Source organism: Protopterus annectens, chromosome 7.part0, assembly GCF_019279795.1.
Source record: "Protopterus annectens isolate FY-2018-M chromosome 7.part0, PAN1.0, whole genome shotgun sequence".
In the NCBI taxonomy this organism is placed as follows: Eukaryota; Metazoa; Chordata; order Ceratodontiformes; family Protopteridae; genus Protopterus; species Protopterus annectens.
Window position 1 is genome coordinate 1,038,898,488 of NC_056739.1, and position 27,944 is coordinate 1,038,926,431.

The window sequence follows — 27,944 nt, forward strand, 5'->3', positions numbered from 1 at the left end:
TGGCCTTCCCCATGCTTGAATTATCTTTGTGAAAACTTGAGGATGCAACTTCCATTCGTGTGGATCTGTCATATTTCTGCTTAGGTTGTCTGCCAGTGTGTTTTCCTTGCCTGGCAGGTACTGTGCTTGAAGCTCAATTTGTAATTCCAGAGCCATGTTCCAAAGAGACATGGCTTGCCTGCATAGGGGGTATGAATGGGTACCTCCCTGTTTATGTACCACATTACTGTGGTGTTGTCCATCCTTATCAACAGCTGGCCTGGATGCAGTAGGTCTTTGAAAGCTATAATAGCATTTATTACTGCTAGCATTTCCTTTTGGTTGATGTATAGGTGCTTTTCTTTTTGGGACCATTTGCCCTGAATGCACCGATTTGTCATGTGCGCCCCCCCAAGTGTAGTCCGAGGCGTCTGTTGTGATGACTTGATTTGCTTGAGGCTTGCAGAATGGGAGACCTGTGTTTCTTTGGCATGCTTGAGCCCACCACAGAAATTCCTTTTGAAGACATGGAATTAGTGGTATTATTGTTTCCAAACTGTGGCTGTGTTGAGACCATAGGTTTTTTAGGTACCACTGACGTTTCCTCATATGCAGCTTTGCACATGGGATTAGTAGGATGCAAGATGCCATGAATCCCAGAGCCTGCAGGATTTTCCTTGCAGTCAGCCTGGTGAAAGTTGCCAGTTTTCTGAAGTATTGAGTTAGTTGCCCTTGTTTCTCTGGCGTGAGGTAGGCCATCTGGGTGTTTGTATCCAAGCTGGCACCCAGGGAAATTATTGTTTGAGAGGGTATTAGCCTTGATTTCTTTTTGCTGACTGTGTATCCAATTCAACAACATTATTACAAACGCAGATGTTTCAGAAGTATCGCTGTCCGCTTGGATCAGGCAGTCGTCCAGATATGGGTATATTTGTATCCCTTGAAGTCAGCAGTAGGCGATTACTGATGCCAGGCATTTTGTGAACACTCTGGGCACAGTAAATAAGCCAAAGGGCAATGCAGAGAATTGATAATGGGTTGAACCTGCAAGAAATCTGAGGTATCTTCTGCTATCTTGTCTGATTGGGATATGCAGGTATGCCTCCTTGAGGTCCAGTGTTACCAGCCAAGACTCCTTGCCCAGCATGGGAAGAAGCTGCTGTAATGTGAGCATCTTGAATTTTGGCACGAGTAAAAATGTGTTTAGGATGGATAGGTCCAAAATAGGTCACCAATCTTTTCCCTTCCTTGGTACCAGGAATAGTCTGGAATAAAAACCTTGACCCTGTTCTTGTACAGGTACCTCTTGAATAGCTTTCATGTCCATGAGATCTGAAATTTGTTTTTGTGCCTCTGCCCTTTGACTGTGTGGCAGGTTTGGCATGCCTCTCATTTTTGGAAGGGTGTGAAAGTGGAATCTGTAGTCTCTGTCTATAATGTCCAGGATCCATTTGTCTTTTGTGACAATATGACAATTTTTTGAAAATAATGCCAGTTTTCCACCTAAAGGTGCTGCCATTTGAGCCTTGCTTGGCATGCAAAGGGGAAAGTCATTGGTTCTGCTTTCTGAATGGCTGTGAACTATCCTCACCACCTCTTTGTGTGGGTGCTTGCCATTGTCTGCCTCTAAATGATCCTTGAGATTGCCCTCTGCCCCTCGGGCGCCTGTATCTACCTCTTTGGGGTCTGTCCGTGGCTGGAAAGGACCAATTTTTGGAAGGCCAATTTCTACTGAAATGTGGAGGTTGTACCTGTAGGAAATCTTTTACTGTTTGCATTGATTTTGCCTTTTTCTCCGTTTTCTTTAATACCTCCTCAGCTTTAACACCAAACAATACATCTTTTTGCAGAGGGGCATCTAGTAATTTAGCTTTGACATGATCTGGTAAGGTTTGCTCTTTGAGCCAGGCATGTCTACGTATGACTGATCCTGTAACAGCAGCTCTACATGAGGCCTCTAAAGCATCAAAACCACATTGCAAGGTATGTTTACCCACTTGTTCTGTACTATGTATCAAATCCTGCAACTCCTTCAAGTCTGGTTGCTCAGGTTGTGACATTTTGTTTCTCAACTGTGATAACAGAAATTGTTGGTACTTTAACATATGGAACTGACAGTTTAATGCCCTCATGGTTAAGGTGGCCGAGGTGTATACCTTTTTCCCCCACCTTTCTAAAGCTCTGGAATCTTGCTCTGAAGGTAATGGATTTTTAGCAGTGGAGGCCCTAATTCCCTTGGGACCCTGTGATATAGTTTCTGGGTCAGCCGCATGGCTTTTGTATAGGAATTGGTGTGAGTCAGGAACCCGGTAATACCTATCAAGCTTGACTGGAGCTGGAGGTAAAGAATCTGGGTTAAGGCGGGCCTCCGAATACACATCATCTAGAATGTCTAAGACAGGAGGTATAGCCAGAGGCCTGTGCTGAGGGAGCAAGAGGAAATCCCTAAGCCTTTTCTTGGAGTCTGAGTACTCTTGGCCTTCCCAGTGGAAGTGTTCCCTCAAGGTATGTAAGGTTTCCCCAAAAGAGTAATCCTCAAGGGGGGAGACAGAGGGAATGGACTCCTCTGCATCAGAATCTTCAAAAGGGGAGTAAGAATGTTCCTGGTCTTCAGAATGTTCTGAAATAATGGAGGCCTGGTCCGAGGAGGGGGATTCTTCCTCCACTCTGGGCCTTTTGTCCGGGGGGGGGGGGGGGGTTTGAGAACCCTTAATAAGAGTAATCAAATCCTCAGCCATTTTGAGCATCTGCTTTTTAGGCATGCGTCTTTTAGTATGCATGGCTGATTTAGACTTAGTGAAAGCCTTGATGGAAAAAGAAGAGGAAGGCCTGTAGACACCTTGAGAGGTGGCAGGTCTATCTAAACTCTGAGTTTCACCGCCAATAGTGGCTTCGGTATCTGTAGTCGGGTGTGGGTCAAGAGCCTGCGACCTCGGGCACAGAAGACACCGCCAATGAAGTGTCGTCGGTAGTCAGGGGCTGCGTAGGCGCCTCACTGAGAACCGAACCACCTGTAGTCGGCTTTGGCGTGGTGTCGGTAGAAGTCGCGGACCTCGTATGTCGGTCCTTATCTTTGTGTCTTTTACTCAAAACTGGAGTCGGAATATCCGACGACATAATGTAATTAAATTTTTTGCCAAAACAGTGTTGGGCGAACTCCACCCGACGCTTGCTTAATAGTGCGTCTGTTGAATGTAGCACAAAAACGACAGGCCGAGACGTCGTGGTCTGGGCCTGGGCAAGGAATGCAGAGGGAATGAAAATCCTTATGCGGTATTTGCTTCCCACAAGAAATGCAATTATTAACTTTGTCTGACATCGGTCTGAGGCAAGAAAAGTTTCCCCAACGGGGTACTTGGCTTTCAAGAAGACTTTGGTTGAAAAATATTCGTAACCTCAGGAGCTGGCCGACCGCCACTTGCGAACTGCTTCTGCTTCGGGCACCGCACGGCAAGAAAGACTGAAGAAAATGGTGTAGGCTGGATGTTTTATACCCCTGTCGCACTGACGTCAGGGAGGAAGCGACGACAACCGACACCGGACGCCGGACCTAGACTTTGGAATTCGGCCGACCGAGGACCCGCCTGACGGCAGGAAAACCCATCTGTTATGACTGCAGCTGTATGCACGAAGAACATCTCTGACAAATGTCACATGGAGGCTGCACCGAAAGGTGTGCCACTCCCAAACAGTATACACAGTCATCATGCGAATCGCTGTTAGGTAACTTGCCCTTACAAGAAGTACAATGCTTAAAACCTGAAGTACTCTTTTTATCCGACATATTGGTAGAAAAACACCACAGGTCAACTGTATAATCCAACTACAATGAAATCAACTCCATGCAAAAACTCACAAATATAAAACAATACACTGGTATATGGGGAAAAGAAGGGAAACACCTGAATAAAGTTTAAAGCTAACATGTTAAACAGGAGAAACAATAACAACTATGGTATTGAAGAAATACCACAAGGGTAAGGGAAGAAAGGCCGTACCAACAATGGTACTTGAGAGTTTACCAAAGGTAACAAAGGGTAGAGAGGGAAGAATAAGGTTAGACAGAAGAAACGACACTAAAAATACTAATCGCTTAATAAAATATGAAGATATCCAAAAATTTTTACACAAATATCAAAAAGATTTCACTTAGCTGAGAGCTCATCTGAAATGCAGCTTTACAGCTATGCAGCAAACGAGATCGGAAGTAACAGGGAGAAGGGCATTCTGGGTAGAGATTTAGCTCGAGAGTTTTTTGGCTGGTGCGAGCTTGGTAATAGGCCGACTCGGTTCTGAGGGCTCAGAACCAAACCCATCAGTGATGAATGGAAATAAGATTAACAACATCAGATTAGTACTTTTTACAATGTAAGGATATTCTGAAGCTGCACATATTTTATATGGAAAAAAATCATTCAAAAGAGACTCAGCTGCTTGCAATTTTTAGGTAAGAACCTGGTCTCGAGTTTGGCTGACTGCATTAAATTCAGTTATGAGAAATACAATAAACCTTTGTCTTCTGTGCCTAGAGTTCATTCAACAAAGGCTGTAGAGACCTCTTACACATTCTTCAGAAATGTGTCCTGAAAGATATTTGTGAGAGTTAAATGCACTTCACTGAATACTTACATAAGACTTAAGAAATATGTGACCTCTGGATAGGAGTATTCCTCTGGGACAATGGTTATCAGAGGTTATGTCCCCATTAAGGTGACCACCCAGAAGGATTAGGTTGGGCTCCTCATACCAAATACAGAGCCTGCATACTTAGCTCACCCTCATTAATACGTACCAAACCTCCTTCATGCTGCTTCATTCTGACAATCTAGAGCACCTGCCATTTTTTATGGTCCACCTTAGTGCAACATCACCTTTGGGCAGGAACTTCAACTGGCAGAGCAATATAAATAAAACAGGAAGGGCTACTAACTTGTAACAGTTTAAGATGCAAAGCTGACTGAACACTACAGCTTTATTCCTGCTGTTGATAAGGATAAGCTTGCTCATTAGATCTAGCATCAAGTACATTTTTTTTTTTGTTTCCACGATGTAAAAGGATAAGAGAGAGAGACTTCTTTGCCTAGATGACAAGGATTAGAGTAGGGGACCTACACACTGGTGGAGCCAGCCAGAAATGTGTGGAATTAGCAGCCATTGCCTGTTTTCCCAAACCAATAGTCTTGCTGGAGAACTGTCCTCTGGGGAAGGGTTGCAGCAGTGTGCTACATGCACAAAGACTAAAGAAATACTTACACTTTTGCACTTCAGCTGAGCAAAGTGGGTGAGTAGGAGTGCACACCTGTTCAGGGTCTGATATAGTGGACACTGGACCATGCTTCTTACTCAAAGGGGGAAGGGATTACCATAAAAAATCCTCTTATTCCAAGGATGATGATGACAACTTCCCTGTCTTGTCATGGAAGATGAGGCCTCTTTTCCTTGATACCAAAGATGGTCCCACCTCCTGGGATTAAACCAGATTTGTGTTATGAGGATTGTTTGTAGGGTACTGCTGATGGATTAAAAAGCTTCTAATATTACACAGGAAATACAATTTATTATTTTCAAAGAAAAAGGTCTAATTCTTATAACCACATCTCAATCAACATCACATAAAAACAATACCTGGCAAGATTGATGCAGCTGACGTAAAATCTTTTGCAGTTTTCCAAATTCTTCACGTTCTAAATACAATTTACCAAGCTGCCAAGAAAAAAGCAAATGAATTAGTTTATGAGAAAAATGAGCAAATTTTAACAGAATGGTTAAGATTGTACAGCAGTGTTTAAACAGTAATCTTAAGAGTGGTCCTTCATATCAAACAGATGCCTGTTACTATACTCCTACACAAAAGTGAATTCATGACAGCCACTGCACCACTTGGCCCACAAACCAACTTATTCAATCAGTGCTAAAATACGTTTGAAATAAATAAATAAAGGAATGAATAAATAAATAAATAAATAATAATAAAAAAATAAATAAAAAAAAGCATTCCAATACTCTGAATGCTTGCATATGACTTGCAGCACCTTCCAAACATAGCATATAAGTACACTCTTCATGGCAGCTTACCTATGATAGAATCCACAACAGTAAGAGTGGAAATATGACTTCCTTCCTTGGTATTTCCCTAAACTCGACTACTTCTCAACTTAAATGCAAGGATAAGCTTGTGTTCCCACTACTGAAAGCTACAATCATATAACAGACAGCTAGCCCCTGTTACTGTCAGTCTGACTTACCTTCTAAAACAGCCCAAACTATAAAACAGAAACCCAAGAACAAAAAGAACATTTTACAAGGATATCTATGCACTTGTCCATGACACCTAACAAAGTACATGTACAACATACAGTAACAGCTAGTTGATAAAGGGTCTTTCCAAACAAAGGCGGTAAAAGTATCCATGGAGAATAATTACCACACTGAAGAACTGATGTGGTGACTCAATATCTATTTTAAAATGTTATGAGTAGTAGTCCTCATGGGCGGCTGCAGTGGTGCAGCGGTTAGCGCTGCTGCCTCACAGCAAGAGGTTCTCCGGTTTGATCCTCAGCTGGGGTGCCTTCTGTGCAGAGTCTGCATGTCTTCCCTGTGGTGGTGTGGGTTTCCTCAGGGTGCTCCGGTTTCCTCCCATATCCCAAAGACATGCTGTAGGTGGATTGGACACACTAAATTGGCCCTAGGTGTGTGTGTGTGTGTGTGTGTGCATGTGTGCCTTCTGTGGAAGGTTGGGTGCCGGGCTGGAAACTCGACACAGTAAAACTCCACTGCCAATCATGAGCAGACAGGCAATCCGCTGTGGTGACCCCTAACCAGGAAAAGCTGAAAGAAGATGATGAGTAGTAGTCCTCAGTGGCTAAATGAACAGTAATCCTGTAGTAGTATAAATACACCTCTCAGGAAGTTGGAATCTGCAATGGGTATATGTCCTTTTAAAGTGTTTTCATTTACAAGTTTAGTTTCAGAGCTACTAAGCAAAATGCCAAGTGCAGCACATGAATACAGATGAAAATATTACCATCATCGCTCTTTAGTGTCCAGTGAAGATTCTGACCGATCTTAGTTCTCTTCCAAGAGGGCACTCAATTCAATACATTCTTCAAAGGAGACTAATCCTACTAATGACTTTCTCTGTATGGCTCCTCTCACAACTTTCTAATTCTCCTGTACAATGTTCCAGACAATGATTCTCCAAACTATTCTTAGTGCATCTACGTTTTAAAGGATGCCAGCCTTCACAGATTCAATTCCTAAACTACATAGAAATATTTACTATAATTCACGCACATAAAGAAAACCTAAATTAGCATTTATTTTACATGTAGACAATGTGGGGGCATACAGTGTAGTGCATAGCAGGGAAATGCTGCTACAAAGTTAAAGTTTGGTAAACAAATCGCACAGAAATGTAGGAATACTGTTCTTGAGCACATATCTGCTACTTCTAGACATTTCCAATTAAGTCCATACAAATTCCCTCACTTCTGAATAGTAATTCAGACAATGACTTATTGACAGCACACTGCAGCCTACTGTACTAATAACACAATGTCCTATAAAAGATTGCCAGTTTGGTTCTTGGCTGAGGTGCCTTCTCTGCAGACTCTGCAAGTCCTTCCTGTGTTCATGCGAGTCTATTCCAGGTGCTCAGGTTTTCGCCAACATTCTAAAGACCTGGAAAGGCAGACTGGCAAATTCTAAACTGCCTGTAGATGTGTGTGTGCTAGTGCAGGTGCAATACAGAAGAAAGGTCCTGCAATCTACTTCCATTCCTCCAGTGTGCTAAGTAAACTCAGTGGATGGCTGTAGCTGCTCATGGTGTTGCTACAGGAGTGAGATGTGACTTGTAAGTGTGGATGGATGGATCCTACAGAAGTACCACAGCCATCTGTTGCTTTTAATTCATTAAAGCCCAGTGATATGCCTTCTGGAATTTCTGCAGTTACCTCCTAAATATTACTTGTTCATACTTTCATTAACTGCAAAACTACAGTATACACAGGCCATCAGAAGTTTCCATCTTAAAACTTCTATGATGGCAAACACAAATGTATTGATGTTTGACCTCTGCTTAATGCTGCTAGGGATACTGAATATTATTTGTAAACTATATTTGTATTGTAATAATTTTCATATTTTTTGAAATATTTCAACAGTCAAGTAACCGACAGAACTACTTAGCTTCATATAAAAGTGCAGATCTGCATGAAGAAAATTGTACTGGCAGTGTTTATGTTGCTAGAATGGTTAACAGAAGTCATAAGCTGTTTATAAACTACAAAAATTAATATTCACTGTCTTAAAGTAGATTTTATAAGCCACAATAAAGACAGAACTGAATGAATGCAACCTCTGTAAAGACTACACTGTACTGAATACTTTGCCATTTACAGTTTTCTGGTAACAAGGTTCTAGAAATAAGAACATCTGTTTGAAATGTGAGGCAATAATAACTTCATGTTTATTAAAGTCTGAAGTCACACCCACTAGGAGTTAAACACAAAACAGCTTGCTCCAACTCAAACGAAAGAGTTAATAAATTACCAGCAAAATACCACATTCTAAAAAAACATCACATTTCTTAGATTTGTGGGGTGTCCTCAATTAGAACAGAACAGCATAATGTTGCATCCTGTGTTTGCATGCAATGTCTAAAGCTATTCCATGCATACAATGGAAATAAGCAAAGCAGCCCAACTGCCATGTTCACTATTCATCTGTTGCACATATTTCTGCATTGATTCACTGAAATACTTACTATTGCGATCTTAGATGCATTTATGATGTCACTGTAGCTTACAAGAACATGAAGCCTTCTTTAACACTAGTAATGGCAGCCTGCAGTGTGGGTGAATTTTATCTACTCACCATGCTGCTGCTTAATTTATATCCCCTGTATTTAAAAGGCAGTCAGCAACTACACTATATAAACTACTATGTAGTTTCTTCTTCTTCTTTCGGCTTTTCCCGGTTAGGGGTCGCCACAGCGGATCACTTGTCCGCTCATGATTGGCATTGGAGTTTTATGGTGTCGAGTTGCCAGCCCAGCACCCAACCTTCCATGGAAGGCACACACACATGCACTCACTCCTAGGGCCAATTTAGAGTATCCAATCCACCTACAGCAAGTCTTTGGGATGTTGGAGGAAACCGGAGCACCCTGAGGAAACCCACGCGACCACAGGGAGGACATGCAGACTCTGCACAGAAGGCACCCCAGCAGAGGATCAAACCGGAGAACCTCTTGCTGTTGAGGCAGCAATGCTAACCATTGCACCACCGCTGCCACCCTATAGTGTTATTACTACATAAACTACTATGTCTTTTTAAATCACACCATTCCTAGGTCTTAAAAGGCAAGATGATCTCAACTGCAAGACTGTCTCTAATGAAGCCACAGAAGGGCCAAAAGGTGAAAGCTAAGAAGGTTAGCACCAAATTACCAATGATGACAGACTCTCTCAGCTACTGTTCAAGTACTAATGCATTTTGAAAATGTGAACCAATGTTAATGTGGATGAGACATAAATGCTTGTAATGGAAATATTCTTGAAAAGGCAATGCAATCAGCAAGTGGCCTCTGGCAGAGGCATTTCCAGTAAGTGGAGAGTTATGCAAAAGCTGAAGACAATCTATCCATCCACAATCCCTTTTTTCCCATTTTTGCATACGGCGTTAGGGTGTCGCTTCAAGAGTGACAATCAGCTAGAACCAGGGTTCATACCACCAGGCAGCGAACCCTGCCGTGATCGTTGTTGTATACTACTCACCCCTATGACCAATTCAGAGTGTCCAATCAAACTACTTCATGCCTTTGGAATGGGGGAGGAAACCACAGCATCGAGAAAAAACTCTCACAAACACAGGCAGGACATGTAGACTCCGGAAAGAAAGCACCCCAGCCAATAAAGTAGAGTTGTGTACCTACCATAAATGTAGATGTTCGAGTGTATTCACTGTTGCAGTCATTACACTTGGGTTATCCTGCTGACAGGCTACCCGCAGTCGGCCTGAATTCCAAAGTCCTGGCCCGGCGTTGGTTGCTGTCGCCTCATCCCTGACGTCAGTGCGCCAGCGGGTATAAAAGATGCAGCCGACACCATTTTCTTCAGATTTTCTTGTCCCAGATGTCAAGTGCCCCCAAAAGGGTAGGCTAAAAAATCATTGCTTATAAAAGCATGCACTAAAATAAACAATACCTTCATCTACAAGCAAATACACCACATAGGTTGTATAGGATAGAGAAGTGCAGATAAGTCTCAGCAAAGAAAGGGGGATGGTGGGTAACCTGGACTGCAACAGTGAATACACTCGAACATCTACATTTATAGTAGGTACACAACTGTACTATGTTCATCGTGTTTCACTGTTGCAGTCATTACACTTGGGTTTAATCCCAAAGATGAGGTTGGGCGGCTGGGTCTAAATAGAATTAGGAGTGGCTATAAGGTCCTGCAAAACTGCAGTGGCAAAGCCTGCTCTGGATTTAGAGTAAAGTGGTAAGTGGTAGTGTATAGTAAAAGTGTGCACTGAAGTCCAGGTTGCAGCCTCCAAAATATCCTTGGTTGGTACTCCTCTGAGGAAGGCTGCTGAGGTGGCTGTTGCCCTGGTAGAATGTGGTCTAATGACCTTAGGCACTGATTTGCCATGTTGTGAATAGCAGAAACGAATGCAGTGTCCTATCCATTTTGAAATAGTCTGCTTTGAGATGGCCTTTCCTTGTGATCCTGCAGCATATGCCACTAGAAGTTGCTCGGTCTTTCTGAAAGCTTTAGTTTTGTCCAAGTAGAAGCATAGCTGTCTGTGTATGTCCAAAGAATGCAAAAGTCTCTCCACTTTATTCTGTGGGTTTGGGTAAAAAGTAGGCAAATGAATGGTTTGGTTAAGAGCCACACCGGACACTACCTTACGCATAAATGTTGGGTTTGTCCTTAGGGAAACCCTATCCGAATGGAAAATAATAAAAGGTTCCACAGCCATTAATGCCTGTAACTCTGAGACTCTTCTTGCTGAAGTTATTGCTAGGAGCAGAGCTGTTTTTCATAAGAATTTTATCTCAGCTGTATTGGCTAGCTCAAAAGGAGGCAGTGTGAGTTTTTTCAAGACAAAATTGAGGTCTCATGCAGGTATTGGTGCTCTCCTTGGAGGTCTTATGTTTTTGGCCCGCATGAGGAACTGCCTAAGCAATGGATGTGAAAAAATAGGTGGGTCTGTATTGTAATGAGCTGAAATGGCAGAGGCATGGATCTTAATTGATGAGAAGGATAGGCCTTTGTCCAGCATCTCAGTTAGATATTGTAAAACCTGAGAAATATTTGGAACAAGCGTGTCAATTCCTTGTGCCTGGTTCCAAGCACAGAATCTCTTCCATTTTTCTGCATAAGATTTTCTGGTGCTGGGCCTCCTGGCCTCCAAAATAACATCCATAACTGCTTTAGAGAGAGGTGTATTCTGAATGGTTACACTAACCGCCATGCAGCTCGATTTAGAGTTCTGAGTTGGCTGTGCAGGATCTGATTGTTTTGTTGGGTCAGTAAATGAGGAATTTGAGGCAATGTCCAGGCTGGGTCCTGGGACAAGCTCCTTAGGATTGGGTACCAGTGCTGGCGTGGCCAATCCAGGGCAATCAGTATTATTTGTGGCTTCTCTTGTCTGACCTTTAGGAGTACCTTGGGGAGGAGAGGCAGTGGAGGGAAGGCATATACTGTAAGGTTGTTCCAGCTGAATGACAAAGCATCAACTTTCCATGCTTGTTTGTGATACGTCCTTGTGCAGAATCTCTGAAGTTGGCAGTTGTGAGGGGAGGCAAAAAGATCTACATCTGGGCATCCCCATTTCCTTGTTATCATGCTGAAGATTTGTGGATCTAGTTTCCACTTGTGAGGATCCATGAGGTTTCTGCTTAGTTCGTCTGCCAGAGCATTTGTTTTTCCTGGCAGGAATTGTGCTTGCAGAAGTACTTGGTAGGTCAATGCTGTGTTCCACAAAATCATGGCTTGTCTGCAGAGGGGGTAGGAATGTGTGCCCCCCAGCTTGTTTATGTACCACGTGACTGTGGTGTTGTCCGTCTTTATCGGCAGCTGTCCTGGATGAAGTAGGTCCTTGTAGGCTGTCAGGGCATTTTGTACAGCTAGCATCTCTTTTTGATTGATGTGTAGATGCCTTTGGCCTGGGGGCCATGTGCCCTGAATACATTTTCCTGCCATGTGGGCCTCCCAGGCATAATCTGATGCATCTGTTGTTAGTGTTTGCCTGGCTGTGGGTAAAGTGAATGGCTGTCCCTTGTTGTGGTGACAGGCCTGTGCCCACCATCGAAACTCCTGTTGCAGGCAGGGAATGAGTGAAATTAATGATTCCAGGCTGTGGCAATGTTGAGTCCAAACACTTTTTAGATAACATTGTAGTTTCCTCATATGCAGTCTTGCATATGGAATTAGTAGAATGCAGGAGGCCATGTAGTCCAGAGCCTGCAGAATTTTTCTTGCAGGTAACTGGGTCTTTGTTGTCATGCTTTCGAAGTAAGAAGTCAGTTGCCTTTGTTTGTCTGGCATGAGATAAGCCATCTGGGCAGTTGTATTTAAGCTTGCACCCAGGAATATTATCTCTTGAGAGGGTACTAGTTTTGATTTCTTTTCGTTTACTGTGTACCCTAGGGAAATTGGTAATCTTTTTACAAACGCCAGATGCTTTAGTAGAATGTCTTTGGTCTCTGCTTGAATAAGGCAATCATCCAAGTAGGGATATATCTGAATTCCTCTTTGTCTGCAAAATGCAATTACTGGTACCAGGCATTTTGTGAAGACCCTGGGCGCAGTAGATAAGCCAAAGGGCAGTGCAGAGAACTGGTAAGTGCATTGAGCCAGCTATGAATCTGAGGTATCTTCTGCAAGATTGTCTGATTGGGACATGCAGGTATGCCTCTTTGAGGTCCAAAATTACAAGCCAAGCCTTCTTGCCCAGCATGGGCAGAAGCTGCTGCAGTGTCAACATTTTGAATTTCAGAACATCTAGAAAAGTATTTAAAATAGACAGGTCCAGAATTGGTCTCCATGCTTTGTCCTTTCTTGGTACTAAAAAAAGTCTTGAGTAAAATCCTTGTCCCTGCTCTTGTTGTAGCACTGGCTGAATAGCCCTCATGTCCATGAGAGATGAAACTTGGTTTTGTGCCTCTGCCCATTGATTGTGTGGCAGGTCTGGCATACCTTTGCCTTTGGAAGGGTGTGAAAGTGGAACCTGTAGCCCTGAGAGACTATATTTAAGACCCATTTGTCCTGGGTGATCATGTGCCAATTTTGTGAAAAAAGTGCTAGCTTTACATCTAAGGGTGCTGCCAAAAGATAAATGCTTGGCAATGGCAGAGGGAAGTCATTGGGACTGTTTCCTGTATGGCTGTGATTTGTCTTCTCCACTTTTGGAGATAGAAGAACCCATTGTTTGGGCCTGTATGAGCCCTGGGGCTGTTGTCTGCCTCTAGGGTGTCTGTATCTGCCTCTTTGTGGCCTGTCTGACATGGGAAAGGACCAATTCTTAGAAGGCCAGTTCCTGCTAAATCTGGGTGGCTGTACCTGTAAGAAATCCTTCACTGTCTGCATAGATTTAGCTTTATCCTCCATTTTCTTCAACACCTCTTCTGTCTTAACACCAAACAAAGTATCATGCTGTAATGGAGCATCCAATAATTTTGCTTTAACATGATCAGGCAGAGTCTGTTCCTTTAACCAAGCATGCCTTCTAATGACAGAACCTGTTACAGCGGCCCTGCAAGAGGCCTCTAGTGAATCATAACCACATTGCAAAGTATGTTTTCCCACTTGTTGAGCTGCATGCAATAAATCCTGCAATTCCTTGTTCTCAGAATATTCAGAATTTGTCAACATTTTCTGTTTTAACAGAGACATTAAGTATTGCTGATATTTAAGCATATGAAACTTGACAATTTAAAGCCCTTACAGCCAAGGTAGCAGAAGTGCAAACTTTTTTCCCCCCATCTGTCCAGTGCCCTAGAATCTCTATCTGAGGGGACAGGGTTTTTTGCAGTAGCAGCCTTGACCCCTTTGGGACCCTGAGAAATAGTTTCTGGGTCAGCAGCAGGGTTATAGAAATTTATGAGAATCTAGAACCCTGTAGTATCTCTGTCTGGCTTAACAGGTGCAGGAGGTAAAGAGTCGCGAGACAGGCCGGACTCTGAAAATACATCTACAATGTCTAGAACAGGAGGAATAGCAAGAGGTCTGTGCTGAGGTAGTAAAAGAAAGTCTCTGAGCCTTTTCTTAGAATCTGAATAATCTTGGCTCTCCCAGTGGAAATGCTCCCTCATGGTATGCAGGGTTTCCCCAAATGAGTAATCCTCAGGAGGAGAAGCTGAAGGAATAGATTCTTCAGCATCAGAATCCTCATAGGGAGGAAAAGAGTATCCCTGTTCTGAAGAGGAGTCAGAGGAAATGGGAAACCTGATCAGAGGAATCATATTCAGCGTCTTGCCTAGGCCTCTTATCAGGAGGGGGATGGGAACCCCTGATCAAAGTAATTAGGTCTTAGGCCATTTTGAGCATCTGTTTCTTAGACATGGAAGTTTGTCCTGGAGAATGCTGTACTTGTTTCCTTGTCTTTAAAACTGTTTTAGTCTTTGTCTTGGATGCTGAAGTTGACTAGATATAAAGCTGTGTAGGTCTGAAAACACCCTCAGAAGCCGATGCCTGCTCAGCGGCTCCAGACCCATCTGAGGGATTAGTTTCCGAAGGCCCAATACCTTGAGTATCCAGAAGCCTAGTTGTCTCCATGTGGGAGTCGGAGGCAGCCTGTGGCTCTGAGGTAGCGGGTGTCAGGGGCTGCTTAAGCGCCTGAGAACCGGCGAAGGGTGACTGGCCTAGAAGAGGCTTCGTCTTTGGTTTTGGACCTTGGATGCCTGTCCTTTTCTTTTTCCTTGCGCTTTTTATGAACTCCGGTCATCAGCTGTTCCGATGACATTATGTAGTTAAACCTTCGGCCAAAGTAATGAAAAGCAAAATCGTACCAATGCTTAATAGTGCAACGTCGTGGTCAGGGCCTAAGCAAGGAATACAGTAAGAATGAAAATCCTTATGAGGTTTTTGCTTCCCACAAGAAATACAATTGTTAACTTTTTCTGACATCGGTCTGGAGCAAGAAAAAAGTTTCCCCAATGGGGTACTTAGCTTTATAGAAGACTTCGGATTTGAAATTCAATTTCGAAAATCTCAAGAGTCGGCCGACCAGCACTTGTGAACTGCTTTTGCATCGGGCACCGCGCGGCAAGAAAGACTGGAGAAAATGGTGTCGGCTGCATCTTTTATACCCCTGGCACACTGACGTCAGGGAAGAGGCGACAGCAACCAACGCCGGACCAAGACTTTGGAATTCAGGCCGACTGCGGGTAGCCTGCCAGCAGGATAACCCAAGTGTAATGACTGCAACAGTGAAACACGAACATCTGAACCAGGGAACCTCTTGCTGTGAAGAGACAATGCTATCCACTGTTCTGCCCTGGTTAGTAATATGTTTAGAAAGGGCTTGCTTAGCAACTGTAAGCCTGTTTTCCTAAAGTGAAGTAAGCAAATAACTGTTGTCTTCTGGCACTCATACATTTACTTCAGAGATATCCCCTCACAGCCCTGCCCATCCTGTCTGGAAAGAGTAATTTATTTTCTGGTTGTTGAACCACAAAGAAAACAAATAAAAATGAATGGTCTGGTTTAGGGCCAATTCTAAAACCACTTTTGGAAAGAAAACTTGGAAACTTCCAAGGGTCTCCAAAAGTTGCTACAGATGAACTGGGATTCAGTACAGAGGCAGGACCAATGCTCAGACTGCCTGCAAGTCTGTAAGCTGAGTGATGCCCCCCAAGAAAGGCATTTTACAAGACAGTAACTTTACAAAGACTGAGATGATAAGCTCAGACTAAGGAGAAGCAAGCCTGTCAAACATGAAATTCAGACTTCATGAAATGTTCCCAGTACTACTTTTGTTGTCCCCATGAGGATGGAATACAGCAGCTCCCTCAGTGGAGACAAATGGGTGGGTGGGGGAGAATTAACCAGCCAGTGTTGGGCCACAGTACAGACTTACATAAGGTTATCATACAAAATATAAATCCCTAGAGAACGAAAGGCCCACCTGTAGGCTTGCCAGCTGAGGCAGTACAGGGTACTTCCATTAAAAAATGAAGAAGCCTTTCCACTTAAAATACATCTGATAACAAAAGGCTTTCTCTGTCATATTCAGTCATGTCTCTGCAACTCCAGCCACAAGTTCATCTGGGAGCAAGACATTTAAACTAAGAAATATACTCTGAAGTAGAGATGCCTACTGGTCCCAACCAGAGATGGTTTCTCTAGGCTTACATCTAGGTTTGTGGTTGTGATAAGTAAGCAGTAGCCTGAAAATGAGAAGTTATGTACCTACCATAACGTTCCATGTTAGTTGTCTTCTTCTCACCTTCTTTCTTGCTTGATGGGTTCGGAGCCGACCCTCGGCTCTGACTCGGCCTATACTAGAGCTCGAGAGCTATTTATACCGGCTCGAGGCTACCCTATATCCCACAATGCTAGGCGCCAACTACCCAGATCTCGTTTGATAGCTGAAACCATAGCAGTTCTGATCTCCAAAATAAGGAGAAGAGGAAACCTCACTCGTAAATCACCTAGACCTATAGCTACCAGTAAGGATAGCCAAGGGGGCCAATACTGAGGCAGGAAGAAGATCCCCAAGGATCCTTAGGTCTGTCCAGGCTAGGGAGATGGGGGGTGGGTGGTGGGATGCAAGAAAGAAGGCGAGAAGAAGACAACTAACATGGAACATTATGGTAGGTACATAACTTCTCAATGTTAAGTTGTCAATCTCGCCTTCATTCTTGCTGGATGGGACCGTGTCCCTAGCACCTTCACCCTGGGTGGCTCATCGGAACAAACTCTTGAGAACGGTGGAACCAAAATTAGCCCGGCTTCGGGAGGCCATGTCTAATTTGTAATGAGAGATAAAGGTACGAGGAGAGGACCAAGTGGCTGCTGCACAAATGGAATCTATTGGTAATCTAGCCTGAAAAGCTATTGACATGGCTAATGCTCTAGTTAAGTGAGCCCTGGGCCTTGACGGTAGCTTTTGGCGTCTGAGGTCATAGATGAAAGTAATCACAGAGGCCAGCCATCTAGAAAGGGTTACTTTGGAAACTGGAAGGCCTTTCTTCCCTGCCGCATAAGACAGGAAGAGCTGCTCAGATTTCCTAGCTTGCTTGGTTCTATCCAGATAGTAACGGAGCTGACGATGAACGTCCAGAAAATGCAGCTTTTGTTCCGCTCTGTTGGAGTAGTTTGGGAATAAAACTGGGAGATCGATAGTCTGGTTTAGATTCGCCTCAGAAGAAACCTTGGGTAAAAAGGACGGGTTAGTCCTGAGAGGCACTCTGTCTTTATGGAAAACTAGATAAGGTGGACGAATGCAAAGGGCATGAAGTACTGATGCTCTTCTTGCAGATGTTATGGCGACTAGAAAAAGAGTCTTCCAAGAGAGCAATTTCAAGGAGCAGGAAGCCGCAGGTTCAAAGGGGGGAAGAATCAAGGAAGTTAGAACCAAATTTAAGTCCCACTGCGGTGGGGGGTCCTGATTGGGGGCTTAAGAAAAAAGATTCCTTTAAGAAATGTTTTACAAAGCTTATGGGACATACAGATTATGGGAAAAAAGCCTACATGAAAGTTCGAAATAGCCGCTAACTGTACTCTGATGGTGGAGGAAGAAGACCCCGAGTGAAACAGCTTGGCTAGAAAGTCTAGGACTGATGGGACAGGGGCAGTAAAAGGATCTATATTTCTAGCTCCTGCCCAGAAGAAAAAACGCTTCCCCTTGCTGGCATAAATCCTTCTGGTAGATGACTTTAGGGAAGCTATAAGTATGTCACGCACAGAATGGGAAATAAGGGGAAGCCTGGCTAGGGTTGGAATTGGAGCAACCAAGCTGTGAGATTGAGAGATTGGAGGGAGTGGTGCAGCTGTCCCGACTGATGGGTCAAGAGATCTGGCACTGGGTCCAGATGCCAGGGATGCCCCAAGAGGTAACGATGCAGGAACGGAAACCATATCTGTCGAGGCCAGTAAGGAGCAATGAGGATCATGGTGGCTCTCACGGCGGTAGCTCTCTGAATCAATTGAGTGATTAATGGAAAGGGGGGAAAGGCATACAGAAGTCCCCGGGGCCAATCGTGGACTAGAGCGTCTCTGGGGGGGTGGCCGGGAAGAGAGTGAAGAAGTCGAGGCACTTGCTGTTTTGAGGTGTTGCAAAAAGATCGCAGCAAGGTCGACCCCATTTCTGAAAAATTTCTTCCACTACTGCTTGTTTGAGAGACCACTCGTGTGGTATGAGAATGGCTCTGCTCAACCTGTCCGCTATGATGTTGGACTTCCCGGGGATGTGCGTTGCTATCAGAAACCACTGAGAGGAGATCACCCACTGCCAAAGTCTGAGTGCCTCTCGACATAAGGGATAGGACTTGGTTCCGCCCTGCTTGTTGATGTACCACACTACGGACATATTGTCCGTCTGAACTGCAACAGTCCCGATGGGAAGAGAGTCCTGAAGGGCTTGCAACGCTAAAAGTACTGCTCTCATCTCCAAGACATTTATGTGCAGGTGGCACTCGAAAGGTTGCCATGTGCCCTGGACTGTCCTGCCCTGAAAATGCCCCCCCTCCCCGATCAGGGAGGCATCCGTTGTCACCGTGGCGACTGGGGGAGAAGGAACAAATGGTCTGCCCTGAAGGATTTGAGGGGAGACCATCCACCAAGAAAGGTGTCTCTTGCAAGACAGGGTTATTAAAATGTTGTGTGACATTGGAAGCTGTTGAAAGGACCACTGGGAAAAAAGCATCCACTGAAGGATCCGCATATGAAAGCGAGCTAGGGGAAGTAGTGTAATGGCTGCCGCCATGAGACCTAATACCTTCAGGACAAACCTGGCCTGGATTTTGTTGCTCTGAAGAAGGATGTGAACATGCCTGCGAATATCTAGAACTCTTTGCTCGGTTAGTTTTGCGGACAGCCGGACTGTGTCCAAGGTGGTGCCTATGAAGGTAATAGACTAACAAGGCAGACTTTTCGAAATTTATGGAGATACCTAGCCCTTTGCAAATATGAATGGTGTAATCTCTGGAGAGGAGAAGCTGACACCTGGTGGTGGCAGTGAGGAGCCAGTCGTCTAGGTATGGAAACACCTGGAATCCTTGACGCCTCAGATGAGCCGTAACCGCTGCCATGCATTTGGTGAACACTCGGGGGGGCTGTAGTGAGACCAAAGGGCAGGGCTCTGAACTGATAGTGACTGGCTCCCAGCTGGAAATGGAGAAACCTCCTGGAGCACCTGTGCATCTTGATGTGGTAGTACACATCCTGAAGGTTTACTGAGCACATCCAATCGTCCTGACCCAGAAAGGGTAGAATGGACTGTAGCGTGACCATCTGAACTTCGTTCTTCTTATAGACTTGTTTAGTCTGCTGAGATTCAATATTGGTCTCCAGTCCCCTGTCATCCAATATTGGTCTCCAGTCCCCTGTCTTTTTTAGTACCAAAAAGAACTTGGGAGTAGATTCCGGACCCTTGTTGGTCTGCTGGGACTGGCTGGATGGCTCTTTTTGTTAGCAGTTTTGATATTTCTAGTACTGCTTGTTCCCTTAGACTGGGTGGAACGTCTGGGAAGGGTCCTTTTGGCTGAGTTGGGGTGTGGATAAAAGGAATTTTGTAACCCTCGGATATAATCGACTGTACCCATTTGTCTTGGGTGAGTGAAAGCCAGGCTTCTGGGTACAGTGATAACCTTCCCCCGACTGCCTCCGAAGGCAGGCAGCTTCTCAGGGATGCTGGAAGGGTTTGTCAGAAAGAGACTCTCTGCTACCCTGATTTTGCGGACCTCCTCTACCCCTAGGGCGGCGTCTGTTATTGTTCCCCCCCTGCCTCTAGAGGGGAACTGACCTCTTGCGTCAGGCATGACCTCTTGTGGTTTACGGAACTACATTTTCCCACCCTTCTGACCCTTAGGGTATGGTCTAGACGGGGTGGAAAAACGGACTCCCATGGCAGAGAGAGTCTTGCCTTCTTGCTCGCATCGGGTCAAAGTATCCTTCGCCCGAGGTCCAAACAAAGCTGAACCATCAAAGGGGGAGTTAGTGAAGGACGCCTTAAACTGGTCTGCAAAGCTACAAAGCCGCATCTAGGCGTGACGCCGTAAGGCCATGCCTGTGCCTGCAGCTCTACTCACCCCATCAGCCGCATAGGAAATAAGCCACATGGAGGATCAGGGGAAACCTAGGAAGAGGAGGATATTCCCAATGGGGAAACCTGAGGTGTTGGATCTCTACGGTCAGGAATGAGAGGGTGGGTAGAGACTGCAGCAGGCACTACAGAGGGAGGAGCTGAGGGAGCCGACCGTGGAGCAGGCACAGGGGCCAGCACGCTCCTCATGACTTCGAAGGCGCCGCTATCAGGCAGGGTAGAAGGTTCCCCGCTCCGAAGAGATAAGGACCCCTCTCGGCACCGAGAGGGACGGCTCCGAAGCCGATGTCGGGGCCAAACTTACCAGCGCCAAAGCTCCGAGAGGGAGAACGGGGTCGGACAAGGGTCCGATGCCACTCGCCCACTCGGAGCCGACGAGGAAGTCCATGCGCCCAGATCCCTCCAAGGATGGGACCATGGAAGAGACCGGAGCCGATGACGGAGCCAAAAGGTGAGGTATCTGCTCCGTGTCGACGGCCATGGCTCCCACAAGCTCCAACTCCGAACTCAGTGGAAAAGTCGGAGGAGGAATCGAAGATGGGGTAGGAATAGCCACTGTCTGTTGAGAAGGGCTATGGAGCATCTGGGCTAGTGCCTGAGATTTAAGAAGTCTACTAACCACCCTCTCGAGGTCATGGTCCGAGAGCCTGGATGACCTAGAGGAATGGGTTCGATGGCTCCGCTCCTAGAGTAAGGGAGACCTCGGAGCCAAGTGAACAGATTCCAAGGACGGAGACCTGGACCGTTTACGGCTAGCAGATGGCGCAGACACCACTATCGGCACCGAGTGAGTCCTAGAATCATCGGCTCTGGCTCAAGCCGATGTAGAAGACTGAATTTGAGAAACGTTGACTCCAGCCAGAGCCGATGAGGAAGACTGTGTCTTGGAAACATCGGATCCAGCCGAAGCAGATGTAGCAGCAGTCAGAGCACCACCAGTCGAAGGCTCTGAACACGGAGCAGACGGCTTAGAAGGCTTCCCCGACGATGACTTGGTTGGGGAACCTTCAGGCTTTAATAAGCCCCTCAAAATTTACTTATTTCTGCGTTCCTGCAGGACTCTTGGACTGAACGCATGACAGTCAGAACAAGAGTCCTGCAGGTGCAGAGGACCCAGGCAATAAACACAAGACGTGTGACCATCTGTCAGTGACATTTTCTGACAGCACGAGTCACACTTCTTGAAGCCTGAGACCCTGGTGTCTTTAGACATCCTAAAAGGTACAAAAAAATATATACACACACACACACACACACACAGAGACACCCTTTAACCCGAGCTAGGTCAGTCACACACAATTTAAACTGACAATTTAAAGAAAGAGGAATAGGCCCAAAGGCCTAACCTTCTAACCAAAGAAGGGGTAGGATTAAGGGATTAAAAGGGGACCGGAAGGGAGATTAGCTATGAAGGGAAGCTAAGGGGATGGTCGCTAACAAAAAACTAACTGAAAATCTGACTAAAAGGGAGAAATTCAAGAATTATAAAATCTAACCTGCAGAGCCGGGAACAAACGCACCTCGCAGCTGTAAGCGGCAAACGAGATCTGGGTAGTTGGCGCCTAGCATTGTGGGATATAGGGTAGCCTTGAGCCGGTATAAATAGCTCTCGAGCTTTAGTATAGGCTGAGTCAGAGCCGAGGGTCGGCTCCGAAACCATCCAGCAAGAATGAAGGTGAGATTGACAACTTAACATTGCACCTTACAAAGCCAAAAGGGGAAAAAAGAATGAGGTCTGTTCTTCCTTTTCAGAATTCTGGAATTAGGCATGGACTCGGAAAGAATACTAAGGAAAGTGCACAGGAATTTTATCCCACCATGAGATGGCAAATGTGCATACCCATCAACTTCCATTTGGGGAACGCAGTAGAACAAGTGGAGGTTTGCACTCTCTTAAAAACTGAGTAGGTCATTCTCTATAATTCTCTAATCCTAAAATACAATGACCAGGCAAGACCCCTGAGTCCTTAACTCCAAACAAAAATAGAGGAACAGCTCTAAGACTATAAGTTCTCTTTAACCAAGATGTCAGTAGCTGTTCTTCTTGGTACCTCTTTGGGCCATTGCCAGATATGCATTACTTTTTCTGAACAGGTGACAGGGAGTACATGCTACCTTGCTTCCTCCAGTACAAGATGACAGGCCATCCTACAAGAAACTCCAACATCAGCTACCACTCGGACTTCATGACAAGAAGCAATGTCTGTAGATCCAACTGATTTTCATGAAACCTTCTCCAAGGAGGACTACTTCCACTATACTGCTGAAGAGCTGAGGTAAGCTCACTATTCAGCTAGAACACAAACTCTCAACGTATGAGAAAAGTTCATCTGTAGCAGCTTCTGTGCAGGACAGGAAGACAGATACCAAAATTACTGTGGAATGTCTACCACTCCAAAACACAAACAAGGGCCTAACATAATGGCACCAGTGAGCATCTACTGGCTTTAAAGTCACTGGCACCTTAAAGCCCACAGCAACACTTCTATGAAAAACATTAACTGTGGCTACCATTATACGATAAAGTCCATGGAGGTCTTAGCCTAGAGTGCATAATGTATTCTTTGTTTCTGTGAAATGACTGGCTGAATTTTAATGGTTTTGTATTTAAAATGCGTACTGAAGCTATGTTCTTTAATGGTATGATGAATCGACGATGAGTCATGAAAGCGCTTACCATATTTTTATATTTCTGTTTTATTTCAAGTTTTTCATCTCCTTCGTAACAGTGGTGTTTTATGGTTTATCCTCATTCAGGCCTCCAAAGCCATGTTTTATAGTCTCTCTCTGCTGGCAATAAAGAAACTGAAGACTCTGCAGCTCTGCTGTGATGAAGACAATTCTCTGGATATGCTTAGAGAGGCCTTCTCTAAGTTTATGGAGTTCCTTATAGCCTATATACACAGCAACAGAAATATCAAAGCCATGGATGTCATCAAGGAGTTCAATGATTGCTTATATTAGGACACACTAAGTTGCAAAGTAGCAAATTCCACCCCAATACTGTAAATATAATTTCATACCTCTTATTTTTCAAGTTGTTCTTAACAACATGAGAGATTAAAAAGACAGGCAGCTTAACATCCATCAGGGGGCTTCACTCTCACACCATAAGACTACAAGAAGTTTAACTCAAAATTGTGTATAGCTGGGGGGGGGGGGGGGTCAGCCCCTTTGCTGGATGTGTGTAGTCCTTCACTCTCATTAAGTCAGGTATTCGAGTTTCATGTTTTTTTTACTTCAACCTTCTTAAACATTTTACTGTTCACAGACTAAAAACAACATTTAACTGACAGACCCAATGGAATTGCAATTAAGTCGGCACTGCCCACACCTATGCTAACTACGAAGGTGTATCCTCATGTAAAGAACTGCCAGAAGTTCCAAAGTGCAGCCATTGAGGGAGGGGACAGAGAGACAACAGTCAAAGATAACATCCAGATAAGGAACTATATGGAATTCCTTGTCCTACAGGCCCTCCTGTCATAACAAGGGTACAGAACACCAAAGAGCATCACTCTATACTTAAAGTTGCATTCACTCAAACTAAACAAAAACAAATTGAAGAACCCAGAAAATACAGTATCCATCACATCCAGCAAGACCATCCAGTTGCCTGCAAATGCAGGGACATCACTCCATGAAGAGCTGCCAGAAAATAGTAGAAGATGATGAGTTTCTCTAAACTATCCTGTCTTGGTTTGCGATTTACTGATCTTTACTGTTAAAAACAGGAGCGACTTCAACCAATAGTAAGAGAATCCCAGCTTTCGTGCGACTTTCACAACTTGTACAGTCAGCAACAAATTTACTGTACTTACGTAATATTTTGTTGATGATTTTTCTCAGAGAAGTCGATTTAAATTCTCTTTGAATTCTGTGGTAACTGATTTTGATTCTTTTCTTTTAGAATTCTTTATCTGCAGTAAATATGGATTCCCTCAATGATTTGCTAAAACACATATCTTTTAAGTGTACTAAATGTTGTCTATTTAAAGGTAACACCTGATAACTCTGGTGATCTGTGTTCCTCATGTCAAAAGTTGGATGATTTAGTTAAGATTATAAGCAGAAAATGTAGACTTTCTGATGATTGACTTGTACAATTGACAGAACTTGAAGAAAGTACAGTTGTGTACACTTACCATAAATGTAGATGCTCAAGTGTATTCATTATTGCAGTCATTACTTGTGGGGTTATCCCTGCTGGGCAGCCCTCGGCCAGCCCAAATACCAAAGTAAAGGATTTCCTTCCTGTGTCGGCTGTCTAGTTACAGAGGCTGACGTCAGATCATCAGGGCAATAGAGAGAGACAGCCGATGTCATTGCATCAGTTTTTCTTGCCCCCAATAGGTATGAGCCCCCAAGAAGAAGGAATTAAAGGGTGGGATGGAAACAGGACTGCAACAGTGAATACACTTGAACATCTGCATTTATGGTAAGTGTACACAACTGTACTATGTTCTTCATGTTTCATTGTTGCAGTCACCACTTGTGGGAGGCTTCCCAAAGCTGAGAAAATGGATGGAGGAAGGAGTATAGGAATTAAAGGCAAGCACCATATTAAGGGAATGCCAGCAGACCCTGCAGGACTGCAAACGCAAAGGCTACCCTGGTTTTGGAGACTGTAGCCACCTGGTAGTGCTTGGTGAATGTGTGGATGGATGCCCAGGTAGCAGCTTCCAAAATATCCTTAGTTCGAACCCCTCTCAGGAAGGCAGTGGAAGTAGAGGCTGCTCAAGTGGAATGAGATCAGACAGCTTTGGGAGGACTCTTTCCATGAAAGGAATAGCAGAAATGGATGCAATGAGAGATCCATTTAGAAATGGTCTGTTTGGAAATGGGCTTCCCCTCTGCCCCGGGAGCGAAGGAAACCAGAAGCTGGTCAGATTTCCAGACTGATTTGGTTCTATCCAGGTAATATCTCAATTGTCTGTGTATGTCAAGGGTATACGAAATTCCTTCTCCTTTATTTTGGAGGTAGGGAGATGGATGGCATGGTTGAGGGTAGCCACAGAGACCACTTTAGGCATAAAGGAGGGTTTGGTCCTGATAAACACCCTGTCAGCATGGGTAAAAATGAAGGGCTGAGTGGCCATAAGGGCCTGGAGTTCAGAAACTCTCCTGGCTGAGGTGATGGCCAGCAAGAATAAAGTTTTCCAATATAGGTAACTTCAGGTCAGCTGAAGCAGCTGGCTCAAAAGGAGGCAAAGTCAATTTTTCCAGGAAAAAGTTTAGATTCCACACTGAAGGAGGTTGTCTTCTAGGTGGTTTGATGTGTGCCACCTCCCCAAGGAACATTTTTAACAGGTGTTGAAAAAATATAAGCCGATTCAACTGGACAAAGGCAGAAATAGCAGAGGTATGTATCTTGATGGAAAAGTAAGACAATCCCTGTTCTAGGAGTTCTGCCAGGTAGTCCAGAACCAATATAATGACAGATGTTGACGCCCTTGCTGTGGCACCAGATAGTAAGTCTTTTCCATTTGGCTGACTAGGATTTTATGGTGCTAGGCTTTCTGGCCTCCTTGATGATGTTTAAAACCTGCCTGCTTAAGGTTGTAGTGTCATCCACCTTTGGGGTCATCAGCCATGCAGACAGCTTGAGGATAGGGAAGTTTGGGTGCAGTACCATCCCGTTTCTCCTCAGTTAGAAGGCTTTCTGAAAGGGGCAGATTCATGGGAGGCTGTTTGGCCAGACTGAGGAACAATGGGTACCAGTGCTGTCTGGGCCAGTCTGCAGCAATGAGAATAACCTTTGGTCCTTCCTCCCTGATCTTGAGAAATACCTTGGGGATTAGGAGTGAGAGGGGGGCGTACATAAATAGGTTTCCCCAGTGGAAGGACAGGGCATCCGCCCTTCATGCTTCTGAATGGAACTCTCTGGAACAGAACTTGGTTTGCTGGTGGTTCTCTGGGGTTGCAAAAAGATCTATGTCTGGGTTCCCACAGTTTCGGGTGATGATGAGGAATGTCCCCCTGTGCAGCTGGCACTCATGGGGATCCCAGAGGCTTCTGCTTAGCTGGTCTGCCAAGGTGTTTTGTTTCCCTGGGATATACTGAGCTATCAGGTGCAGTCCCAGATTTGAGGCCTACTGCCAGATTTGCATAGCTAAGCACCATAGGGGGTAACAGCGAGTTTCCTCCTGCTTGTTGATGTACCACATTACTGTTGTATTGCCTTGTCTTGATAAAGAGCACTCCTGGTCTCAGGTGTTCTTTGAAAGCTAGGATTGCCCGGTGCACCACCATCATCTCTTTTAGGTTGATATGGAATCCCTGAACCTCCTTGTTCCCAAATACCCTGAGTGCACATACTCCCTGGGTGTGTCCCCCAAGCTGTGTCGGAGGCATCTGTGGTGATAGTCTGGCCCTGTGGGAGAGTGATGAGGGGTAGGGTCCTTGTTTAGGGTACATTCCTCTGCCCACCATAAGAGCTCCTTCTTTAAGCAAGGAATCAGGGGCAGTTGATATTCTAATGAATGTGAACGTTGGCACCAGAGATTCCTGAGGTACCACTGTAGTTTCCTCATGTGTAGTCTGGCTAGGGGTACCAGCAGAATGCAGAAGGCCATGTACCCAAGCTCTTGCAGGAATTTCCTTGCTGTAAGGTGGGTCCTGCGGGCCACCTGTGTGAATTACGAGTGGATGAACCTCTGCTTCCCCTGAGGGAGGCTGTTTAAGTAGATGTGTCGAGTACAGCTCCCAGGAAGGTGAACCTTCTCGTGGGGAGAAATGGGGACTTCTCTTGGCTGAGGGTGGCCTGATGGTTAAGGTGTTTGCCTTGCAAACACAGGGTGCAGGGTTTGAGTCTCACAGGGGATAATTGGCTAGGCTTGAAATGGTTCGCAAGAACAGTTAGCCTAGTACTGAACTATGAACTATGGACAGCGAGGCCCAGGGAGGATAGGAGAGTTTGAACAAAAGTGAGATACCTGCAGGAGTCTCTCCTTACTGCCTGTCTGAATGAGGCAGTCGTCCAGGTAGGGGTAAATCTGAATGCCCTTCTGTCTGCAAAAGGCAATGACAGGAGCCAAACACTTGGTAAAGACTCGGGGAGCAGTGGATAAGCAAAAGGGCAGAGCAGAGAACTGAAAGTGTTGTGGCCCTGCTCTGAGGCGCAGAGAACTCCTGGAGGACTTCCTTATGGGAATATGGAGGTAGGCATCCTTCATATCTAGGGTCACTAGCCAAGCATGTGGCATTAACATTGGTAAGAGTTTGTGTAAGGTCAGCATTTTGAATTTTGGTACCAGGAGGGAAAGATTCAGAGTGGATAAGTCTAAAATGAGGCGCCAGGTGCCCTCCTTTCTGGGTACGAGGAACAGTCAGGAATAAAACCCTTTTCCGGCCTGTTCTTTTGGTACAGGTTCCAGAGCACCTAGGGCATAAAGCTTTTGTATTTGACAGATGGCTTCCACCCTCCGATTTGCTGCTACATCTGGGATGTCCGAATATCTGGGGATTTCTTTGAAAGAGAATTTGTACTCGCTGGTAATAATTTTTAGGACCCATAGATCTGAGGTAATAGACTGCCAATTCTTTAGGAAGAGGGAAAAGCTTCATCCTAGTCTCTCTGGGGGGGGGGGGGTTTGCGGAGCAGAGGAGGTGTAGAGTAATTGTGAGTCCACTAGTTCCCTGGCAGTACTGCTGTCTCGTAGGGTTGACATTTTTTGTTTTAGTAATTC

General features: G+C 44.9%; 1 protein-coding gene across 4 annotated transcripts in view; it reads right to left on the reverse strand.

Annotated features, from left to right (window-relative positions):
• The window catches only part of COPS2 (COP9 signalosome subunit 2), a 1,892,836-nt gene that overhangs the window by 752,661 nt on the left and 1,112,231 nt on the right, over positions 1 to 27,944 (reverse strand). For all 4 annotated transcript variants that reach the window (XM_044077587.1, XM_044077586.1, XM_044077585.1 and 1 more), the window contains one exon: positions 5,605 to 5,682. In XM_044077587.1, the coding sequence (XP_043933522.1) occupies positions 5,605 to 5,682 (78 nt within the window). The remainder of the gene's footprint in view (positions 1 to 5,604; positions 5,683 to 27,944) is intronic.